At 42.9% G+C, this 22,033-nt stretch overlaps 2 protein-coding genes across 4 annotated transcripts in view; one reads left to right on the top strand and one right to left on the bottom strand.

Moving 5' to 3' along the window:
* mtx3 (metaxin 3) overlaps positions 1 to 22,033 on the top strand; it is a 33,518-nt gene that overhangs the window by 2,523 nt on the left and 8,962 nt on the right. For all 3 annotated transcript variants that reach the window (XM_060906987.1, XM_060906988.1, XM_060906989.1), the window contains 5 exons: positions 2,275 to 2,351; positions 12,088 to 12,180; positions 12,267 to 12,449; positions 15,800 to 15,876; positions 16,171 to 16,328. In XM_060906987.1, the coding sequence (XP_060762970.1) occupies positions 2,275 to 2,351; positions 12,088 to 12,180; positions 12,267 to 12,449; positions 15,800 to 15,876; positions 16,171 to 16,328 (588 nt within the window). The remainder of the gene's footprint in view (positions 1 to 2,274; positions 2,352 to 12,087; positions 12,181 to 12,266; positions 12,450 to 15,799; positions 15,877 to 16,170; positions 16,329 to 22,033) is intronic.
* thbs4a (thrombospondin 4a) overlaps positions 1 to 22,033 on the bottom strand; it is a 60,476-nt gene that overhangs the window by 38,008 nt on the left and 435 nt on the right. The window lies entirely within an intron of this gene.

Genomic DNA, 22,033 nt, shown 5'->3' with positions numbered 1-22,033 from the left:
CTTGTGTCATTTAGGAAAAAGTGCTTTTTTGACCACAGGTAGCTCCAAAAGGGATGCACTTACATCATTCTTTACACCATAAAACAAATATTTGGTTCCATATCATTGGAAACATAGTTAAGTTTTAATGTTGAATGCCAGTAAGTTTTCAGACTATTTTGATCAAATCAGTATGTAATTGTGTCAAAAAAATGTCCTCTCCCAGACAGCTAATTTTTCAATATAAAATAACATATGTAAAATGATTATTTTCATCCTAAAATGTGGTCAAGATATTGGGACATAAATATTAGAGACAACTAACACAAAGCTTACAGCCTTATATTTAAAAGCACTATGGAAGTAGTGGATTCTGAATTGTCAAAAAAAAAGTCCTCTCCGAGAATCACTTCATTTGTTTCTCCCAGCCCTGCTTAAAGCTACACTTAATCTTATAATACAAACTATTACACATGCCTATCTGTTCTTTAACTTGTCCTTCACTTAAAAACTGGTACAAGAACCAGTTTGAATCAATTTGAATTTTGGACCCCTGTGACACAAACTTTGTACCCTGATTGTAAAACAACCCTTAGCTCATTTAATATCCAAATGTTTGGATTCGGCGCTACATGTAAGCCATATTGTATAAAAGCATTTTCTTTCACTTGTATAATAACATGATGAAAACGTGCATGCTATTACACATATGCCTTTGTTTTCTAGGCCTAAATTCAAGACTTTAAAGAGAACCCAGTTAAACAAATGAGACAAAAATATTATACTTGGCCACTTATTTATTGAGGAAAATGATCCAACATTACATATCTGTGAGTGGCAAAAGTATGTGAACCTCTAGGATTAGCAGTTAATTTGAAGATGAAATTAGAGTCAGGTGTTTTCAATCAATGGGATGACAATCAGGTGTGAGTGGGCACCCTGTTTTATTTAAAGAACAGGGATCTATCAAAGTCTGATCTTCACAACACATGTTTGTGGAAGTGTATCATGGCTCAAACAAAGGAGATTTCAAGTGTTGTTGATGCTCATCAGGCTGGAAAAGGTTACAAAACCATCTCTAAAGACTTTGGACTCCACCAATCCACAGTCAGACAGATTGTGTACAAATGGAGGAAATTCAAGACCATTGTTACCCTCCCCAGGAGTGGTCGACCAACAAAGATCACTCCAAGAGCAAGGCGTGTAATAGTCGGCGAGGTCACAAAGGACCCCAGGGTAACTTCTAAGCAACTGAAGGCCTCTCTCACATTGGCTAATGTTCATGAGTCCACCATCAGGAGAACACTGAACAATGATGGTGTGCATGGCAGGGTTGCAAGGAAAAAGCCACTGCTCTCCAAAAAGAACATTGCTGCTTGTCTGCAGTTTGCTAAAGATCATGTGGACAAGCCAGAAGGCTATTGGAAAAATGTTTTTTGGATGTTATGAGACCAAAATAGAACTTTTTGGTTTCAATGAGAAGCGTTATGTTTGGAGAAAGGAAAACACTGCATTCCAGCATAAGAACCTTATCTGTGAAACATGGTGGCGGTAGTATCATGGTTTGGGCCTGTTTCGCTGCATTTGGTCCAGGAAGGCTTGCTGTCATTGGTGGAACAATGAATTCTGAATTATACCAGCAAATTCTAAAGGAAAATGTCAGGACATCTGTCCATGAACTGAATCTCAAGAGAAGGTGGGTCATGCAGCAAGACAACGACCCTAAGCACACAAGTCATTCTACCAAAGAATGGTTAAAGAAGAATAAAGTTGATGTTTTGGAATGGCCAAGTCAAAGTCCTGACCTTAATCCAATGGAAATGTTGTTGAAGGACCTGAAGCGAGCAGTTCATGTGAGGAAACCCACCAACATCCCAGAGTTGAAGCTGTTCTGTATGGAGGAATGGGCTAAAATTCCTCCAAGCCGGTGTGCAGGACTGATCAACAGTTACCGCAAACGTTTAGCTGCAGTTATTGCTGCACAAGGGGGTCACACCAGATACTGAAAGCAAAGGTTCACATACTTTTGCCACTCACAGATATGTAATATTGGATCATTTTCCTCAATAAATAAATGACCAAGTATAATATTTTTGTCTCATTTGTTTAACTGGGTTCTCTTTATCCACTTTTAGGACTTGTGTGAAAATCTGATGATGTTTTAGGTCATATTTATGCAGAAATATAGAAAATTCCAAAAGGGTTCACAAACATTCAAGCACCACTGTCGATTGTGTGCTGAATCTGTCATGTTTGTGTGTTTTTAAACTCTTTCCCCCACCACCACTTTGACAGCCACCGTTCCACAACTGCACTATGAGGGAGCTTCAGTGACGGAACCCACACAGATTCTCAACTTTCTCAGGCGAAATGTAAGTCAGTGTTGTGATTTTAATTTGGTTTTATTTAGTTTGTTTATATTAATGTAACGCAGGGGTGTGGTCACAAAACTGACACAGAGTGACGAGTGGACTTTTGAGTTAAGCCTTGCCACCCTTATTGTCTTCTCTCTTCCCATAGAGTTTATTAGGTTCTTTTTATTTTGGACAAAACTCCATAATAGGTATGACAGTTGTAAAAAAGTTATTTAAAAAAAAAGAACAAAAAACATGATGTATGGATTAAGCCAATTTGCACACATTTAAAAGACATCGAAACTGCTCAGTGTGTGTGCATGAACCACTTGCTGAGAACAGACATGAAGAGTTTGGTTCCAAAATACTATAAATCCAGTGTAATGAACTTGAGATACTTATTTTCTTTACCAAAAAACAAACAAACCTGGTAGCATGAACCACTATTTCACTATTTTGAAACTTTAATATAACACCAGGAGGTTGTAATAACATTAAAAATACAAATTAATTTTGATTTTTTTAAATTTTATTTTGTCTGTGTCAGGCCTGTGATGACCTGGCGACTTGTCCAGGGTGTACCCCGCCTTTCGCCCGTAGTCAGCTGGGATAGGCTCCAGCTTGCCTGCGACCCTGTAGAACAGGATAAAGCGGCTAGAGATGATGAGATGAAATTTTATTTTAAAAAACTGACACCCCCCCCACCAAATGCAGTAGCTCAATGACACGGTTTCCCCCCAAAATGCTATAAATCCATTACATCAATAAAAACAATTATTTTTTTGTGTGAAATATAACTAGAAACAAGAAGTAAAGCTCATCACATATGACAGCTTCTGAAATTGAACCATCTCTTATATTGGACCACAGATTTTCCCAAATTACATTCATCTTATTGTCTACAGGGCCCAATGTATTTTACACACAAACTCCCTGGGTGTGAAATGCATCGATCTGATTTTTGATGGCTTTTGCGCCCACAGGGAACCCGACCATAAGTGCAAGGCAACATCTCAAACACTTGAACACTGGACAATGAAATTTGTATCTTTATTTACAGAAGATAGATGGGTTTTTATCCAGTGCTCATTTTTTGTTGAACTGTTAGGCAACTGAAATTGTATATCAGGCAAGAATGAGACAACATTTCTGTAACAGTTTCTGATGTGGGTGAAGCACAAATCACGGCAGGAGAGAGTTGTTGTTTACACACACTCTTTTTATTGAGCTTTTCAGCTTTCTTTCTTTCACTCACTCACTCACTCACTCACTCACTCACTCACTCACTCACTCACTCACACATGCATTGTGGTCAGGGAGAGAACCCTTTTCTCTGCGCTCTCTCCTTTTATGCTCCATTCCTGTAACACAAACACACACTAATTGACAGCAGGTGGAATGACTTATCTACTTGCCTTCCCTGACCCCGCCCTCTGTTCACAGACTGCTGCTTGGCCACATCCCCGCTGCCACATACCCCCACCGCCCGACTCAGGCCAGGGAGCCGTCTGGCCGAAGCTGACTCTTCCCCCTCCCCCCCAACTTGGCTATCTCCGTGAGTTGGGCCGGTGAGAGGTGGTCTCCACAAGGGACCAGAGTGGTCTGAGATGTTCTCTTTTCCATCTTCGGCCCCAGCTCTGCCTTCTCCGAGACTACCAACGCCACAGGGACCCCTCATTCCAGCGTTTTTAAAAGGTTGAGGTGGTAGATTTGCAGCGTCCCACCCCTATCCGTTCGCCTCACCTCATAGTCGACGTCCCCAACTCGCCGTGTGACCTCAAAGGGCCCTTGCCACTTGGCGACTAATTTGGAGCTTGACGTGGGCAATAATACGAGCACTTTGTCTCCTGGTGTGAACTCTCTAAGGCGCATGCCCCTGTCATACAGCCGGCTTTGACATTCTTGTGCCTGCCACAAATTCTCCTGGGTTAGGTGCGTGAGGGTGTGGAGTTTGGCACGCAGGTCAAGAATATACTGGATTTTGTTTTTACTAGGTGAAGGTCCCTCCTCCCAATTTTCCTGTAGCACGTCCAGAATGCCACGCGACTTACCCCCATATAATAATTCAAAGGGAGAAAACCCCGTGCAGGCTTGCGGGACCTCTCGCACTGCGAATAACAGGGGCTCGAGCCACTTATCCCAATTACGCACATCTTCACTTACAAATTTGCAGATTATGTTTTTGAGTGTTTGGTTAAATTGCTCTACTAAGCCATCTGTTTGTGGGTGATAGACACTGGTGCGGATAGACTTAATCCCCAGTAACCCATGCAGTTTGCGCAGTGTGCGTGACGTAAATGTAGTGCCTTGGTCTGTCAGGATTTCTTTCAGAATCCCGACCCGGGAGATAAAGCGGAAGAGCGCTTCCGCAATACTGCATGCTGAGATGTTGCGGAGAGGCACTGCTTCCGGATATCGCGTTGCATAGTCCATCAGAACTAAAATAAAGCGATATCCCTGTGCTGACCGATCTAATGGCCCGACAAGATCCATCCCAATGCGCTCAAACGGGGTCTCGATTAGAGGGAGAGGGCACAACAGTGCTTTTGGAGTGGCTGCGGGATTTACTAATTGGCATTCGCGGCATGCCATACACCACCAACGGACATCCCCGTGAATCCCTGGCCAATAGGGCCATTATTTGGGCTAGTATTTTATCTTGCCCTGAGTGTCCAGCTATAGGATTAAAGTGAGCCGCATGGAATATGAGTTTCCTACGGCTCTTTTGGATTAACAACTGGGTTATTCATTCATTAGTTTGAGTGTCCTGCGTCACTCGGTACAATCTATCTTTTAATAATAGTAAAATAAGGGAAGGTCGGTGCCGCGCTTGGCTGAAGAGTTTGACCATCGATTACTCTCACTTGGTCAAACGCATGCCGCAGAGTCTCGTCTTGTGACTGCTCTAACGGGAAATCCCCAGGGGAATCCATGAGAGAGGGAGGAGGAGTGGGCTGCTCCTCGCTTTGATGCGGTATTGATGTAGACAGCTCTGTGACAGCTTCTCCAGTCAATGCCACACCGGGATCTTCCTGTGACCTACTAGTGCAGGACCCACTACGTGTTAAATATTCCATCAATTTTTTAAACCCTGGCCAATCAGTACCCAAAATCAACGAGTGGGTGAGATGAGGACTAACCGCCGCCTTTATTCTATGCATTTGGCCCCGGAATAGAATATGGACAGACACTAGAGGGTAATGGTGAACATCCCCATGCGCACACAATACTTTCACCGCTTGTGCTCCCCCCAATGCCGCACCAGACGTTGGTGAATTGAGGTCTGATTACAACCGGAATCCACCAAAACATTATGTATCCCCTTGAATAGTCACCGGTATGTGATATGTTCCGGCTCGATCGGGGGCGGTTTCTGGCCCAGGCTTTCCCTCTGCACTGGTGTTATGGGTGTCACTCACCTGAGGGGGAGACAACACAGACACAGAAGAGGGAGATGGGAGGACACCACGGGTGCGACGGGCCGGCTGGGTAGGAGCCAGCCTCTGTGGCAGGGGAACGGGATGGAGAGGGGGACAAGAGACAGGGGGGGGAAGAGAGAGCGAGAGAGAAAAGAGAAGCGAGGGGAGACGCCTCCAGATGGTCCTCCGCCAGCTCGATGGCTCGTTCCAGCGACACCGGGTGGTGACACTGGAACCATTCTGCCGTTCCTTCTGGAAGTTGAGTTATAAACTGTTCTAGTGCCACCAGATCGATGATCTCATCGGCGTTGTGGACTTCCGCCCTCAGCCACTGCAGGCAGGCATCCCGGAGTTGCTGGCCGAATGCAAATGGCCGGCTGACTTCCTCCAATGCCAGCATCCAGAAGTGCTGGCGATGTTGCTCCGGGGAGCAGCCGAGCCGCTGCAGGATGCCCTTCCTCAGGTTAGCATAGACCAGTCGGCTGTCAGCAGGGAGCTGCTGCGCTGCGAGCTGCGCCTCGCCAGTCAGGAGCGGGAGGAGGCGCGCTGCTCTAGCAGCCACCCCCACGCCTCAGCTGCTTGCTCGAAGAGAGCGAGGGACGCTTCCGGATCGTCCTGCGGTCCCATCTTTGTGAGGGTGGCAGCAGCGGTGGCCGACGCCCCTGCTGACGCGAGCAGGTGCCGGAACGCCTGGCGATCTTCCTACTGGGCCAGCATCAAGGCTTCGAAGCGTTGCTCCTGTTCCTTTCGGAGGGTGATCAGCGCTTGATGCTGGTTCTGCTGGGTGGTAGCGAGGGCAAGGATGAGCTCTAAGAATGGGGAGGACTCCATGGGGTGGTTCCCTTCTGTGCTCCCGGGTTTCAGCACCACTGTAACAGTTCCTGATATGGGTGGAGCACAAAAGCACGGCAGGCGAGAGTTGATGTTTACACACACTCTTTATTGAGCTTTTCAGCTTTCTCTCTCTCTCTCTCTCTCTCTCTCTCTCTCTCTCTCTCATTCACTCACTCTCACATGCATTGTGGTCGGGGAGAGAGACCCTTTTCTCTGCTCTCTCTCCTTTTATGCTTCATCCCTGTAACAAACAAACACACACACACACACACACACACACAATAATTGGCAGCAGGTGGAATGACTTAACCACTTACCTTCCCTGACCCCACCCTCCATTCACAGACCGCTGCTTGGCCACGCCCCCGCTGCCACAATTTGTCTTCCAGAACTACAGCAGTTGGTCTCCTCAGTTCCCAGTGTTGTTTACAGTGTTGTTAAAAGTAGAGGTGATGTGACGCAGTGGTAAACATGCCCCGTCCCAACTTTTTTGAAATGTGTTGCTGACCTCAAATTCAAAACGAGCATATATTTAAAAAAAAAAAACAAAATTTCTCAGTTTCAACAGTCATGTTGTGTTTGTACTGTTTTCAATTAAATATATTGGGCAGCACAGTGGTGTAGTGGTTAGCACTGTCACCTCACAGCAAGAAGGTTCTGGGTTCGAGCCCAGCGGCCTTTCTGTGTGGGGTTTGCATGTTCTCCCCATGTCTGCGTGGGTTTCCTCCGGGTGCTCCGGTTTCCCCCACAGTTCAAAGACGTGCAGTTAGGTTAATATGGGATGGCTTTGGGCTGAAGTGCCCTTGAGTGAGGCACCTAACCCCCACCTGCTTCCTGGGCGCTGTTAGCATGGCTGCCCACTGCTTTGGGTATGTGTGTGTGCTCATTGCTCACATGTGTGTATTCACTGCTTCAGATGGGTCAAATGGAGAGAGGAATTTCACAAGCGTACGTGTGATGAAAAGTTGTTGTCATTCTTAAATATCGGCTTTCCATGATTTGCAAATCTTCACAGTCTGTTTTTATTTGTTTTGCACAGTGTTCCAACTTTTTTTGGAAGTGTGTGTGTGTGTGTGTGTGTGTGTGTGTGTGTGTGAGAGAGAGTATGTATGTATCACGGGCGATTGCTCTAAAGGCCTCTGCATGCTCTTGCGACAAGGCTTTCGCAGATAGCTTTTCCCAGACAGTTGTAATTTATTGTTGAGCGGGGGAATAGGCGTGCGCGATGTTATTCACTGCCACAACGCAAGGGGGCGCGAAGTCACTAGGAGTAGTTGGTGGGTGTGGTTAGTGGAGTGTTTATCCTCCGGTTACTTATAATGACTAGAACTTTTTTTTTTTTATAATGACTAGAACTGGAGTCGTATAGATGTACGTACTTCCTCAATCAACCGCTCTTCGTGCTGCTCCATCTTCGCTCGTGTTTTTAAAAATGCCGGTCGTGAAAACAAAACAAACCAGGAAAGTAGGGAAGCAGAAGTGCGTGTACAGCGGGTAGAGTGGACCAATCAGAGCCCTCTTGTCTGCGGCGCTGTCTGCGAGGCTTCTGCGGTGGTCACAATTTTTGGGAGGTGCGCGCAGAGCGTCTGCGAAGGTGGGGGGGCTACGCAGACACTGTCTGCGACACCGTCTGCGAGGACTGGGTTGTCAGCATAAATTGGCCTTAAGACAATGAGGGAGGCTCAGCCTCCTCTAAAAATGACGAACATCGTGTAGGATGAATTGCACTAGGCTTATGTTATAGCCGACCTTATAACATTGCTATTTCAGATCCAGAATCATAGAAATGTATGTGCTCAACCCAACTACAGTGCGAAATCATTCCGTTATAACTTTCCCCAGTTCACCTAATGTGTGCATGAGTTTTTCTCCCTCGTGACAACGCGATGCAGCCCAGCCTCAGTGGATTGGGAGCTATGTGCTTGTCGATCTCAAAATGCAAGACGATTATTGGACAAATACTGCGAAAATGCCCACCCACAGAGTCTCACGGACTCCCAGCCTCAATGGACTTCAACGGCATTTGGGAGCGATGCGCTTTTCAATCTCAAAATGCAAGACGGTTATTGGACAAATACTGCGAAAATGCCCGCCCACGGACTCCCAGCCTCACATGGGAGGGACATGGCAGTTTCCGTGAGGAGACTGGTGATTGGTGAAAGCGGCCGGATATTTTCTTTGATTGACAGCTCGTTTCAACTATAGACAGGCAGCGGACAGTGTTGCCAGATTGGGCGATTTACCACCCAATTGGGCGGTTTTAAGTGCATTTTGGCGGGTTTTGAACATATTTTGGGCTGGATAACGTCAGCAGTATCTGGCAACATCAGTTCAGTCCCATGCGGATTCGCAAGTGCTGTGGTGTATTGTAAGAGATCGGCTTACATTTCGATTTCATTCATTACATACGGTTTCTACCAGCTTTTTTAGTTTGTATATATTTTCATTGTAAATAAAGTGTAAATATAGTGTTGTCAAGTTTGCTATCTTAGTTCCAGAAATTTTGTTTGAGTGACTGAACTTGAACTTGAGGGGGCTAGTCAGCTAGCAAGAAAGCTGCGCACGGATGCCAAGCATTGCTGATTTAATTTTGGCGAAGCCATTTGCCAGTCTTCCTTTCGAGGAAAAAATTAAAATTAAAGAGCAGGGTAGACCAACGCCTCAAATTGACTTGGTGAAAAAGGTAGGGAATAATACTCGTTCCTTTCAGCTCTCCTGGTACGAGAAAGTGAATTGGCTAACAGCAAGTGACCCACATCAACAACAGTAAATAGGCTACTTTAGTAATATGTCATGGATGGACCAAAAATATAGAATCTATTTAAAATGTTTATGCTGAGTATATTATATTGGAATATATGTTTTTCTGGATATGAATTAAACACCGCTACAATTTGGAAAACATTTTTAAACAAAAACACAGCCGAGGTCAATTTTTAAACAACATGCCACAATTTTAAAATATGAAATGTTAAAATATACTCCTCCCCCCCAATGCCACCATCATGTATATTGGACAGTAGGCTAATGGGCCAAAAGAACCTGTTATTTCACAGTTTGTGACGCTGCCAACAATCAGCCAGATCAGAGGCAAGAGTATGGGCAAAATTGATGTGTTTTTTCTTTTAAAATCTGGAAATATCGTAACCGACCAGCCTCCCTTGTTTGAAAGACTACCAGCCGCCACTGGTATGTACATACATACATACAAACAAATTGCCATATCTAGATCCCCAAAGGAATCAGGTGCGCTCAAAGTGGAAAATAACATTGGACCACATTCTCTACTGGAATAATAATATAAAACATTAAGATAAGAAATGTTTGATTCTATCAAAACTATTCATTTATTTCATTCAAAATCTCACTAAAAGACTGGGATTCTCCTTGATGTTGACAGTCAGTGGGAGCCGCTCTTACTGTTTCCGTATTTGAATGGTGCACTGTGATTGGTCGAGCAGAGATAACGCATTCTGTGGAAAGTTAGTAGTGGCGTTTGTTGCGGTTTGGAAAGAAAGGGGATATACAATGCAGAGAACCATGGTGGATATCGCGTTTTGCATAAATTTTGGACGGATTATGGAACTTTGAATAGCGATCAAATGCCAGACGACTTTTGGTGGGAACTTGATTATTATTTTTTTTAATGGCGCTTATTGTGTTTTGGAGCCAAACTCTTCATATTTGGATGCATTTTGTGTTGTAGAGATGTCATTGGAAGCGGAAAACTACCTGCCACCCCTTTGTCCTCTCTATTCAATTTTATTTGTATAGAAGGTTAAACAATAGACATGGTCACAAAGCAGCTTCACAGAAATCTGGATGTAGACTTAGATCTTCCTTCGGCTGTCCATCGCTAGTGATGATGACTGCTTCGTTAGGATGCGCAGAAACGCAAATGGGCCATGAGGCACACACCAGGGCGACAGAGTCGGCCGTAGTGGTGGCATGAATGAGCCTATCTCCTCTCCTAACAAAGTGCCTTGCACAGTAAGGTAAGACAAGCGATGTTGTGCCCCCATTGTGTTGTCTCTCTGGACCGCCAGACCTGATGCCAAGTGATGCATAAAAGTGCCACAGACCTGATGGGTATGGAAGTTGCCCTGCAGTCACAACCAACTTGCTGAGTGATGCCATCCATTGGCCATTTAAGTGGCTCTTCCACATGCCATCTGGTGGTGTACCATTGACCATGTTGGGTTTTAGTCTGGCTAACGCAACTTCAAAGCTCTGCGAGCATTGGTCTGGCATAGATATTAAGCCCAACCGTTTCCCAAAGCGTGTGGTTGACCCGCCTCCCTGAAATGCCTCAGTTTGCTACTGGTCAAAGCCAGAAAAGGCTGTGACGAAGCTTAAACCAATCACATCACTCTTTCCTCTGACGTATGTGACGCGACAGGAACTTTGCAACAGCCCCCCGTGTTGCGTCACACTTAGGATGGACGGGCCCAGGCTAGCTAACTGGTAGATTAAACTCTTACCGAAGCCGGTCGGGAGCAAGGCGAAAACGTCCTTCCTTTCAGTAAATGCCTCCATGGCTGCTCTTTGCGCCGTTTTCAATGAGAACTTCCCGTTGAATGCTTTCAATACAGCATCTACTGCTGTGTCAAAGGCTTGTCGCTGCTCCATGTTCGTAATGTTTCTAGTGAATGAAGCGCTTCCGGCATAGATTCTGTAAACAATCTATGGCTTCCGGTCGCAGTTCTACTACGTCACTGCCTTGAACACGCCTCTACCCAGGGCCGTTGGAGATGCTCAAAGTTGATTGGCTCCCGATTTTTCGGGAGCTTGGAAGAGCTGGAGATAGCTTGCCTTGCCAGACTAAGTTCACAACAGCCCCTTGTGTTGCATCACACTTAGGATGGGCGGGCCCAGGCTAGTTGGGTTTATCTGCCACATTGCACCGAAAAGTGCCCTGCTGCCAGCGCCTTATTGGTGATGTACTGTTTAACCCATAGTTGGAACGCAGGCAGGTGCTACCACTCCGGGTCAGACCGGACCTGGGAGCAATGGTGATTAAGGGGTAACTCCACTTTTCCCAATACTCAAGTCCTCCCGAATCTGAGACTCACCACTGGTTGCAGTTTAAAGTCATAGCCAGGACTTGCTTCGATCTTAGCGGGACAGTGGTAAGTCAAACCTCGCTGAGATGCCATGAGGAAGAATCCCTGAGAGGAACTGGACTCAAAATGGAACCTGTCCTCCTCTGGATGAGTATGATTTTATAAATCTTTACTCTTCTACAACTGTATAATGTAAAGTTTAATAGTACTAAATGTGTTGAAAGGATGTACTTTATTGTATATTGTGTATAAGAGTCCTGGGATAAACACAGGACACAGGTCTTTAGGATCACAGCAGCAGTTCTCAGGTTCAAGTCTATAGTATCAAGGTGAGATGATGCTTTTCTAGATCAGCCACTGACAGAGTGTGAATAAATTCAGCACATAACCTCAGGAAAAACATATATTAATACCAAGCTTTCTTTATGCCCTGAACAGAGATGCAACGCAGATTATGAGCTGTCCGCTAAGCAGGGAGCTGACACCATGGCCTACATTGCTCTCCTGGAGGAGAAACTGAGGCCAGCTTTGGTTAGTGCATCTGTAGTTCCTGAAACGTTCATCCATCACAAATCTCGTTCTGTTGTCCATTGACGTTAGACCATGTGTGTTTGCAGCTTCATACGTTCTGGGTGGACACGGAGAACTACGCCAGCCTGACGAGGCCTTGGTTTGCTTCCCGTTCTCCATTCCCTCTCAACTTCTTTGTGCCAGGCCGCCAGGCGAGCGTGGCTCTGTCCAGGATCCTCCTGACTAAAGCAGAAGCTCCACTGCATTCAGTCGCAGAGGTGGAAGGAAAGGTATTACTTATTAAAAATATCACCATGGATCCAGTTCTTTGTAACAATTAATCCCTCTTTTGAGGATGATATTGCTAATTATTATACATACAGGACACTTTTTGGATGGAATAAAAACGTGTGTTCTATTCCCTTCTAGCAGGTTTCATTCATTTGGTTTGATAGCATGCAATATTGTTAGCATATTGCTTATCCTGCGTGTATTACGTCACTCTACCCAACAGAATGGGCGTTCAATATGGTTTATGATGTTTCATGGTTGTCAAGACAAAATAACATCACATGTCGGAGCTGATGTGAATATCCAGTGAGCGAGTTTTCTGCTGCGTATGCACAGAAGCATTTCTTTGTTCGCCGGGAAAGAAAGACGTGTTGAACACCAGAAAGGCTACCAAAACTTAATTAGATATTCTTTACTCATATTTACAAGCAGTGGTGAACCGTTACTATTAGCGCTGGGACTTTAGCTCAGCCAAAACTTAGACACCGAAAAAGCAACAGGGCAAAGAATTTTGTAAGGGATTAGCAGCAGGCTGCCAGGTCGCGCCGTTGTATGTAGCTGTTGATTTTAAAAGTAACTAAGTAAATTACATTGGGAAATTAATACTTAAGTATGAGTGAAAAATACTGTAGCGAGCGTGCAACATGGAAGAAGAGTCTGGAGACAGAAATCTTAGTTTCTCGGTCGTTAGCCTGTGCTACTTGCCCTTGATAGCACTGGCTTGACCACTTTATTAGCATTCGCTAACACTACTGATAAACACTACACTGGCTGGAAGGTGACTTTGCTGCTGTGCTGTTAAGCTCACATTGGCCTTTGAGAATGCCGAGGGTGATAAATTTTTGGTCCCTCCCCCTATAAATCAAAATCTGATTGGTTAATTCATCTGTCACTTCCCTCGGCCTTCTGTCCCGACAATGAAGTCCTAACCAGTGAGTGAGCCAGCTCTAAACTCTTCTCAGCCTAGAGACAACAAACAAAAAAATCTCATTTGGATAACTCGATTTTAATGTTTTCAGTACAGTAACCCTTTCATTTCTGAAGGAAATTTGGCAGAAAATGAGGCCAAATTAGAAGAGAATAATTATCATGAAAGAAAGAAATGAAATATAATGTTTGAAATGCTGATATGTTTGGGCTTCTCTGAAGGCCTTGAAGGCCCTGATGGTTCCCTTCTGTTTATAAGAGAAAAACATACCAACGGACATCGAAAAACTGGAAAAGAGAGTACGTGCGTATAATAATAATAATAATAATAATAATGGCTGATGTTGAGTGGTATATCAGATATATTCCATTCAGCGACTTATTCAGTATTATGTGAGCTGAATGGAATATATCTGATATACAGTGGTGCTTGAAAGTTTGTGAACCCTTTAGAATTTTCTATATTTCTGCATAAATATGACCTAAAACATCATCGGATTTTCACACAAGTCCTAAAGGTAGATAAAGAGAACCCAGTTAAACAAATGAGACAAAAATATTATACTTGGTAATTTATTTATTGAGGAAAATGAGCCAATATTACATGTCTGTGAGTGGCAAAAGTATGTGAACCACTAGGATGAGCAGTTAATTTGAAGGTGAAATTAGAGTCAGGTGTTTTCAGTCAATGGGATGACAATCAGGTGTGAGTGGGCACCCTGTTTTATTTAAAGAACAAGGATCTATCAAAGTCTGATCTTCACAACACATGTTTGTGGAAGTGTATCATGGCACGAACAAAGGAGATTTTTGAGGACCTCAGAAAAAGTGTTACTGATGCTCATCAGGCTGGAAAACATTACAAAACCATCTCTAAAGAGCTTGGACTCCACCAATCCACAGACAGACAGACTGTGTACAAATGGAGGAAACTCAAGACCATCGTTACCCTCCCCAGGAGTGGGTGACCAACAAAGATCACTCTAAGAGCAAGGCGTGTAATAGTCGGCGAGGTCACAAAGGACCCCAGGGTAACTTCTAAGCAACTGAAGGCCTCTCTCACATTGGCTAATGTTAATGCTCATGAGTCCACCATCAGGAAAACACTGAACAACAATGGTGTGCATGGCAGGGCTGCAAGGAGAAAGCCACTGCTCTCCAAAAAGAACATTGCTGCTTGTCTACAGTCTGCTAAAGATCATGTGGACAAGCCAGAAGGCTATTGGACAAATGTTTTGTGGACGGATGAGACCAAAATCAAACGTTTTGGTTTAAATGAGAAGCGTTATGTTTGGAGAAAGGAAAACACTGCATTCCAGCATAAGAACCTTATTCCATCTGTGAAACATGGTGGTGGTAGTATCATGGTTTGGGCCTATTTTGCTGCATCTGGGCCAGGATGGCTTGCCATCATTGATGGAACAATGAATTCTGAATTATACCAGCGAATTCTAAAGGAAAATGTCAGGACATCTGTCCATGAACTGAATCTCAAGAGAAGGTGGGTCATGCAGCAAGACAACGGCCCTAAGCACACAAGTCGTTCTACCAAAGAATGGTTAAAGAAGAATAAAGTTAATGTTTTGGAATGGCCAAGTCAAAGTCCTGACCTTAATCCAATGGAAATGTTGTGGAAGGACCTGAAGTGAGTAGTTCATTTGAGGAAACCCACCAACATCCCCGAGTTGAAGATGTCCTGTACGGAGGAATGGGCTAAAATTCCTCCAAGCTGGTGTGCAGGACTGATCAACAGCTACCGGAAACGTTTAGTTGCAGTTATCGCTGCACAAGGGGGTCACACCAGATACTGAAAGCAAAGGTTCACATACTTTTGCCACTCACAGATATGTAATATTGGATCATTTTCTTCAATAAATAAATGACCAAGTATAATATTTTTGTCTCATTTGTTTAACTGGGCTCTCTTTATCTACTTTTAGGACTTGTGTGAAAATCCGATGATGTTTTGGGTCATATTTATGCAGAAATATAGAAAATTCTAAAGGGTTCACAAACTTTCAAGCACCACTGTACCACTCAACACTAGCCAGTATTATTTAATTAGCATATGCTTAAATTTAGCCCTATTATATCAGAAAAAGGGAGAAAAATGTGCAACCCGGTCTATTCTGAATGTCCTCCATTAAAAGGGTGACATTGGATTTGATAGCAGCCTGCTTTTAAACGGTCTCCCGGGTTGTCTGCGCTCTGTCTGCGGTTTCTAAGCAGTAGATGGAAAATAGTTTATCACCCTTCGCTTAGGAGTTACTGCTGCTGTGAGCTCAAAGCTCCCAAATTTTTGCATGTCCAAAACCTGCCAACTTCAGATGGCTGTAGAAGACATTCTGATACAAGTCCAACAGTCTGTGTATTTTCTCAGTTAATTATGTCTCATTTGTCAACGATGCATTTTTGTGTGCAGATCTACAGTGAAGCCAAGGAGTGTCTAAATTTGCTTTCACACAGACTGGGGTCGTCGCACTTCTTCTTTGGAAACATGTAAGTTCAGTTCTGAGCCCACGTTTCCATCCAACAGCAGCAGTTCAGCTTTTGGACTTGATTAAGAGAGTTTCTGTAATCTGAGCAAGATTCGATGGAAATACGTTTTTGATTACATCATTGCTCATGTTATCTGTGCTTATTATTTTGATAGAAATTTACACTAATATAATGTTTATCCACGTTCGTCTTAAGCCCTACTGTAACACTGAGCATGTGCAGTGAGTGTTAACTACTGAAATAAGAATAACATGCTGTTCTGGTGCATTACTGTTTGTGTTTTATGTGCTCTAGGCCCACAAGTTTGGATGCCTTTGTTTTTGGCTACCTTGCACCTCTCCATAAAGCCAGTCTGCCCAGTGCTCAGCTCCAACAGCACCTAAAACAGCTTCACAATCTCTGCCAGTTCTGCACTAACATCCTCAAAAACTACTTTTCCGAGGCTGCCTTTGGTAAGACAACAGCCTGTGGTTTAGTGTTAAGACTTTACACAGGCATATCAACGGCATAATTAACACTCCACCCACACCAACGGAGCAGCGGTGATTCCAAAGCGCACATATGGTTTTTTTGGAACGTTGTTAAAACTTGATACATTTTCTTGGACGGATTTTGTGAAGAGCATTCCTGATGAAATGTTTGAGTCATTTGAATTCAGCTAAATGATTCATTCACTAAATCACTTTGTCCAAATATGCAATATATATATTTGATCAGTCCGCTATTTAAGGCAGACGGCTTAAGCAATGTGACAGTAGCTAAGAATCATTACGAGCTAATTTCCTGCTCCGATCAAATGAGCCCGAACAGGATTCACTGAATCGCAGAAAAAGAGAAGCATAAACCTACAGTTGTGGTCAGAAGTTTACATACAGTGACATGAATGTCATCTTGGATATGAATGTCATGGCAATATTTGGGCTTTCAGTCATTTCTTTGAACTGTTCTTTTTCTGTGGCAGAATGTACAGCATACGGCTTTAATTTAAAAAAAAAAAACGCTAGAATTTGGTGTACGAGTTTTAATTTTCTTTAGGTTTTCTGAAATCAACACAGGTTCAAAAATTCACATACAGTGCACTTAATATCTGGGTAAAATGTCTCTTTGCAAGATTCACCTTGACCAAACATTTTTGTTTACCATGAACAAGCTTCTGGCAGAATTCTAGTTGGATATTTCACGACTCTTCATGGTAGAATTGGTTCAATTAATTTTTTTTTCTTGGCATGGACTCTACTTGTAAGCACGGTCCATATATTTTCAATAGGGTTGAAGTCAGGACTTGTTTTAAGCTTAATGTTAGCCTGCTTTATCCTCCACAACCAGCTCTGATGCGTGTTTGGGTTCATTGCCCTGTTGTAACTCTCAAGTCATGTTCAAGTTTCTGATGGTTTATGCTGAAGAATTCTTATGTAGTCCTCCTCCTTCATTATTCCATCGACTTTGTGCAATGAACCTGTTTCACTGGCAGCAAAACAGCCCCAGAGCATGATGATCCTACCACCAAACACCAGCTGGTACAGTGTCCCTCTGTACATGGTGGCCATTGTGGCCAAACAACTCAATCTTTGTCTCATCTGACCATACAGCTATCCTTCAGAAGGCTTTTTCTTTGTCTGTGTGATCAGCTTCAAACTTTACTTAAGCTTGAAAGTGTCAGTTTTGGAGCAGGGGGTTATTCCTTGGATAGCAGCCTCTTAGTCCATGGTGATCTGAAGTGTAGACAGTGATCCATCAGCTTCCAGTTCATGGCAGGGCTGTGCCATGGTGGTTTCCAGGTTGTTCCTGACCATCCAAACCAATTTCCTTTCAGCTGAGAGTGACAGTTTGGGTTTTCTTGAAGCAAAGTGGCTTGGCAAAGTGACTACACCTCACAATAACTTGCATACAATTGTTTGAACTGATCTTGGAATTTGCAGTTGTTTAGAAATGGCTCCAAGAGACATTCCAGAGTTGTGTACATCTGTGATCCTCTTTCTCAGATCTGCACTGAGCTCCTTGGACTTTCCCATTTTACTGTGTGTTGGTCAATCAAAAAAATGTGCTGTAAACAAACCCTTTTTATGAAAGTACAGAGAAGCTACCAGCTGTAGTCAATCATGATCACTAACAGGAAGTTAAGAGACCTCGGCCTTGGCAAGATAAGAGACGTTTTGGAAGTTTCAGCACCTCTGAATGAATAATCTAAGTGAGCGTATGTAACCCTGTATGTATGATTTTGACCCTGTGTTGATTTCAGAAAACCCAAAGAAAATTAAAACTTGTGCACCAAATTCTAGTGTTTTTTTTTTATTAAAGCTGTATGCTGTACATTCTGCCACAGAAAAAGAACAGTTCAAAGAAATTACTGAAAGCCCAAATATTGACGTGACATTCATATCCAAGATGACATTCATGTCACTGTATGTAAACTTCTGACCACAACTGTATGTAAAGTCTCTGTATGGTAATCATGAAGTTGAATATAGAAATAGGTATGATGTACGGCAGTTATGAACCCCATCATCAGCAATGACTCTGTGCATGGCAGTGACTGATACAGATTCATTCAGTGTAGTGACTCCTTCAAAAAGACTGAATCATTGCCCTCTTGTCAGGAGATCATGAGTTAAAACCCTGATCATGTGACTGGTATCCATGGCCAGATGCCAAGAGAACAAAATTGGCCATGCTCTCTGGCTGGGAGGGATGGCATACTCTCTCTCCTCTAGCCAATCACAGATATGTGTGAGCTCATGTATGCATGGATTAAAGTTTTCCGTCGTGTGACGGATTTCCGTCAACTGAACTCTCCCAAGGCCAAATGTGAGGTTGGTGCTGATCCGAGGAGAATTAAAATGACGGGTGGTTGGGTAGAGATTGGGTTATAACACTGATGTGTTGCAACACCATCAACTATCAGCAGGGTTTATTTAACTTTTTTGTTTTTGAGCCATGCTTTGTGTCGTTCATTTCCTATGTTTGATCATGTTTAAACGTTCGCTGTCTACGGTGCGGCATTAAAAAAACATGCGCTGTCAGAATTGGCAAAATACATTCCCATGTGCTTGGCGTGCTTGTGTCTGACCATTTCTGTTTTGTATTAAATTAAATCTTGCCAAAATGACTTAGTTCAAACCTGGACATATAGAAATGGAGCATGTTAAAAAAAAAAAAAAAAAACGAAAAAATAAACCCCGGAAAGCCCGCTCCTCTGCTTCAGCCAGACTTGAAGACCCGACGGTGCAATGCTTGCAGACTGTCAGAAGTAATTAGACCTAAATTTATAACTAACAAATCAGCAGACGCCCCAACAATTATTATTTTCGTTAGGCCAATGTGTAAGGTATGTTAGAACCGTGCCTTATAGCCTACGTTATATCACAATTTAAAGGACGTTTGAGGAGTTGGAGGCTGCGAGCGCAATGATGTTCCGACATGCGCTAAACTTTATTCCCTGAAAATCATACACCAGCATTCAATGCCCCAAACAGTCAAAATGTCTAGAAGACTACGGTTAAATAATAATCATAGCCTACTAAGTTAAATTACGTCAAAACATCTGTTTCTGGCCTATGAAATGATGGAGGAAAATGAGAACGAACGCAAAGTAGATAGCAGCCAACTTCACGCGATCTTTTAGGTAACTTAACACTCGTGTTGGCCACAATATTTCTCTTAATAAAATCTTGAATTGTTTTTGAAGTCGTATTCAACACAAAGTAAGGTCAAATTATAATTTTAATTTTAATGTAAGCGAAGATCCAAACTTTTTTCTATATTGACGTCGAGCATAGAGGAGCATGTCATTCTGCTTTCGGTTTCGGCAGCATGGATGCGCTTTACATGAAAGAAGGCACTGATGTGTCTGCCATCGATAAAGGTGTAAAACAAGTGGAGGTGGGCTTGGCTGTACGAAATAGGTGAAAACAGAAAGCCATTTAGTTCATGGTGCAAAAAACTAAACATTCCAGGCGCTTGCATTTGTGCGGTTTGCCACAAAAAAATAATATACGGTAGCAATGGAAAGAGAGTGCAATAAATTGAATATATTAATCCATTAATTAATTGATAATAAAGTTATCAGTTCTAAGTTAATCATTCTCAGAATTTCATCGAAATCCACCCATACCCCCCCCCGTAGAATTTCATCGAAATCCACCCATAAACACCCCCCCCCCCCCCCCCCCCCCGTAAATTTTCAGTCAAATAATTTTTTTTTTGCTTTAATCCATGTGTATGTGAAAGAGAGTAGATGGCACTTCCCGACAAGTATGTTAAACTGCCCTGTGCCACTGAACGGCAGTTCAGTAAGATGTGATTCGCCGGCTTCATGTGTCTCAGAGGAAGCACGAGTTATTTTTCACCCTCACTGGCTGGTACCCATTATATAATGGGGAAAGCTGGCTGGTGGTGGTTGGGGGGGGATTAGCAAGTGACCACTGGATGGGGGGGTTTGAATCATCTGCAAACAAATCATGTCTTTAAAGCTTTGGAGTTTTGGCCTAAAAATCCAATTAATTTTCTTATTATTTATAACAGTTAATGTCTTACTATGTAAAATATAAATAAAAATAAAATGTGATAATTTGCAAATCATGGAAAGTCTGTATTTCACTGAAAGTAGTACAAAGACGACGTAAAATTTTGAAACCGAGAAATATTATTGGTTGTTTTTTGTTTTTAAATATATGCTTATTTTGAATTTGATGCCTGCAACAAATTTTAAAAAAGTTGGAATGGGGCATGTTTACCACTGTGTTGCATCACCTCTACTTTTAACAACACTCTGTAAACTTTTGGGAACTGAGGAGACCAATTGCTGTAGTTTTGAAAGAGAAACTTGTCCCATTCTTGCCTGATATACAATTTCAGTTGCTCAACGGTTCGGGGTCTCCTTTGTCATATTTTCCGCTTCATAATGCACCAAATGTTTTATATGGGAGACAGGTCTGTACTGCAGGCAGGCCAGTTTAGCACCTGGACTCTTGCTATGGAGCCATGCAGTTTTAATATGTACAGAAAGTGGTTTGGCATTGTCTTGCTGAAAGAAGGACGGCTTTCCGTCAAAAAGATGTCGTCTGGATGGCAGCATATGTTCTGATTCACATTCTTCAAAACCTATATATTGTATATTGTTAATGGTACTGTCCCAGAGGTGAATGCCATGTGTATTAATGCCCTGCATACCATTACAAGTGCTGGCTTTTGAACTGTGCACTGATAACAAGCCGGATGGTCCCTCTCCTCTTTAGTCCATGACTTCCAAAAGAATTTCTACTTTTGATTTGTCAGACCTCGGGATAATTTTCCACTTCGCCTCAGTCCATTGTAAATGAGCTCAGGCCCAGAGAAGGTGGTGGTGTTTCTGGATATTGTTTATATCTGGTTTTAACTTGCATTTGTGGATGCAGTAATGAACTGTTTTCACAAACGATGGTTTTCTGAAGTGTTCCTGAGCCCATACAGTGATTTCCACTACAGACACGTGTCTGCTTTTAATGCAGTCTCTCCTGAGGGCCTGAAGATCACAGACATCCAATGTCAGTTTTCAGCCTTGTCTCTTGCATACAGAGATTTCTCCAGATTCTCTGAATCTTTTAATGATATTATGGACCATAGATGATGCGATCCCCAAATTGTTTGCAGTTTTACATTGACAAATGTTATTCTTAAATTGTCGCACTGTTTGTCCACGCAGTCTTTCACAGAGCGCTGAACCCCTCCCCATCTTTACTTCTGAGAGACTCCACCTTTCTGGGATGCTCTTTTTATACCCAATCATGTTACTGACCTGTTGCCAATTAACCAAATTAGTTTTTTAGCATTAGACAAACAAAATCTTTTGTTGCCCCGTCCCAACTTTTCTGAAATGTGTTGCTGACATCAAATTCAAAATGAGCATAATTTTTCAAACGATAAAATTTCTCAGTTTCAACATTTGATATGTTGTCTTTGTATTATTTTCAATGAAATATAGCTTTTCCATGATCAGCAAATCATCACATTCTGTTTTTATTTACATTTTGCAGAGCGTCCCAACTTTTTTTGAAAACAGGGTTGTAGATTCTAGGTCAGAAGCATTCTTTCTGAGTCTGATATAAAAAGCTGTAATAACCTGTACTTTGTAACAAGCTCCAACCTGAAATGCACGCTTAATTCAAATGGCAAAACAGAG

Source organism: Neoarius graeffei, chromosome 24 (genome assembly GCF_027579695.1).
Source record: "Neoarius graeffei isolate fNeoGra1 chromosome 24, fNeoGra1.pri, whole genome shotgun sequence".
In the NCBI taxonomy this organism is placed as follows: Eukaryota; Metazoa; Chordata; class Actinopteri; order Siluriformes; family Ariidae; genus Neoarius; species Neoarius graeffei.
The sequence above is the reverse complement of the archived record's forward strand: the minus strand, read 5'-3'. Positions and strand labels throughout refer to the sequence as shown.